This window comes from Entamoeba dispar, genomic scaffold (assembly GCF_000209125.1).
Source record: "Entamoeba dispar SAW760 scf_1105229459161 genomic scaffold, whole genome shotgun sequence".
Lineage (NCBI taxonomy): Eukaryota > Evosea > Mastigamoebida > Endamoebidae > Entamoeba > Entamoeba dispar.
The window spans coordinates 1-1,768 of NW_001853554.1; the positions used below are offsets into that span (position 1 = coordinate 1).

At 25.0% G+C, this 1,768-nt stretch overlaps 1 protein-coding gene across 1 annotated transcript, besides 8 other annotated features; it reads left to right on the forward strand.

Annotated features, from left to right (window-relative positions):
- Nucleotides 1-424: 424 nt before the first annotated feature.
- Nucleotides 425-575: a microsatellite.
- Nucleotides 438-623: a microsatellite.
- A 31-nt stretch (nt 624-654) lies between these two features.
- Nucleotides 655-780: a microsatellite.
- A 5-nt stretch (nt 781-785) lies between these two features.
- Nucleotides 786-913: a microsatellite.
- A 169-nt stretch (nt 914-1,082) lies between these two features.
- Nucleotides 1,083-1,168: a microsatellite.
- EDI_042190 (uncharacterized protein) lies at nt 1,167-1,549 on the forward strand (the record flags this gene model as incomplete). Its single annotated transcript, XM_001735463.1, has 2 exons — nt 1,167-1,264; nt 1,291-1,549. 2 exons carry the CDS (start codon nt 1,167-1,169, stop codon nt 1,547-1,549), a joined length of 357 nt encoding a protein of 118 aa, XP_001735515.1.
- Nucleotides 1,170-1,312: a microsatellite.
- Nucleotides 1,211-1,281: a microsatellite.
- Nucleotides 1,550-1,665: 116 nt separating the features above from the next.
- Nucleotides 1,666-1,767: a microsatellite.
- Nucleotide 1,768: the final 1 nt, after the last annotated feature.

The window sequence follows — 1,768 nt, forward strand, 5'->3', positions numbered from 1 at the left end:
TATACTTATACATGTATATATGTATATATCTTTTTATACTTCCTTAGTATTTTACTTAGTATTTTACTTCCTATATCCTTATTAGATGTACCTACTTTATACTATTACCTATATGCTATTCTTATCCCTTTATACTATACTATTCTATTCCTCTTATACTATTCTTATCCCTTTATACCTTTATATTCTTATACTTTTATACTTTTATACTTTTATACCTATAACCATTTATACCTTTATACCTTTATACCTTTATACCTTTATACTTTATACTATTTCCTCTTATACCACCTATTCTTATTATAAAAATACGCCCCCCGTGGGGCTCGAACCCACGACCGCGCGGTTAAGAGCCGCGCGCTCTACCGACTGAGCTAGGAAGGCTCACAGATTATTAGTATTCTTGACTTCTAGACTATGACTATATTTATATATATTTTTATATTTATTTAAATTTTATTTTATTATTTATGTTTATTTTATATATGTAATGACTTATTATATTTATTCCTTTTTATTTCTATATTTCTTTATATATTATATATTACTTATTACTTATTACTTATTACTTATTTTATACCTATTATATATAGACTATCTTTACTATACCTTATTCTTATTTTTTACTTTTTACTTTTTACTTTTTATTTCTTCTATGTATATATATATATTATATATGTACTTATGTACTTCTTATTCTTTTATGTATATATGTACTTATGTATATATTTATATATTTATATATGTATATATTTATATATGTATATATGTATATATGTACCCTCTTATTATGTTTATCACTATTATTACCCTTCTTATTACTCCTAATAACTTTATCCTATTATTACCTATTCAACTTATGCTTATCATATTTACTTTATCATATCTACTTTATTATTTCTACTTTATCATTTCTGCTTATCATATCTACTTTATCATTTCTGCTTATCATATCTACTTTAACATTTCTGCTTAACTTCTGCTTAACTTATGCTTACTGAAAGCTTCCGTGGCTCAGTCGGCAGAGCGAACGGCTGTTAACCGTTAGGTCCTTGGTTCGATCCCAAGCGGAAGCGTCTTTTTTACTATTATTATTAACCTTTATGCTACTATTATTATTATTATCATCTTATTCACTTATTATTATATTATTATATTATATTATTATGTTCTTTTTTTATTCCCTTATTCCCTTATTCTTTCTCTTTAGTAGATATATTCTTATATTTCTATTTCTATTTATTATACTTATACATGTATATATGTATATATCTTTTTATACTTCCTTAGTATTTTACTTAGTATTTTACTTCCTATATCCTTATTAGATGTACCTACTTTATACTATTACCTATATGCTATTCTTATCCCTTTATACTATACTATTCTATTCCTCTTATACTATTCTTATCCCTTTATACCTTTATATTCTTATACTTTTATACTTTTATACTTTTATACCTATAACCATTTATACCTTTATACCTTTATACCTTTATACCTTTATACTTTATACTATTTCCTCTTATACCACCTATTCTTATTATAAAAATACGCCCCCCGTGGGGCTCGAACCCACGACCGCGCGGTTAAGAGCCGCGCGCTCTACCGACTGAGCTAGGAAGGCTCACAGATTATTAGTATTCTTGACTTCTAGACTATGACTATATTTATATATATTTTTATATTTATTTAAATTTTATTTTATTATTTATGTTTATTTTATATATGTAATGACTTATTATATTTATTCCTTTTTATTTCTATA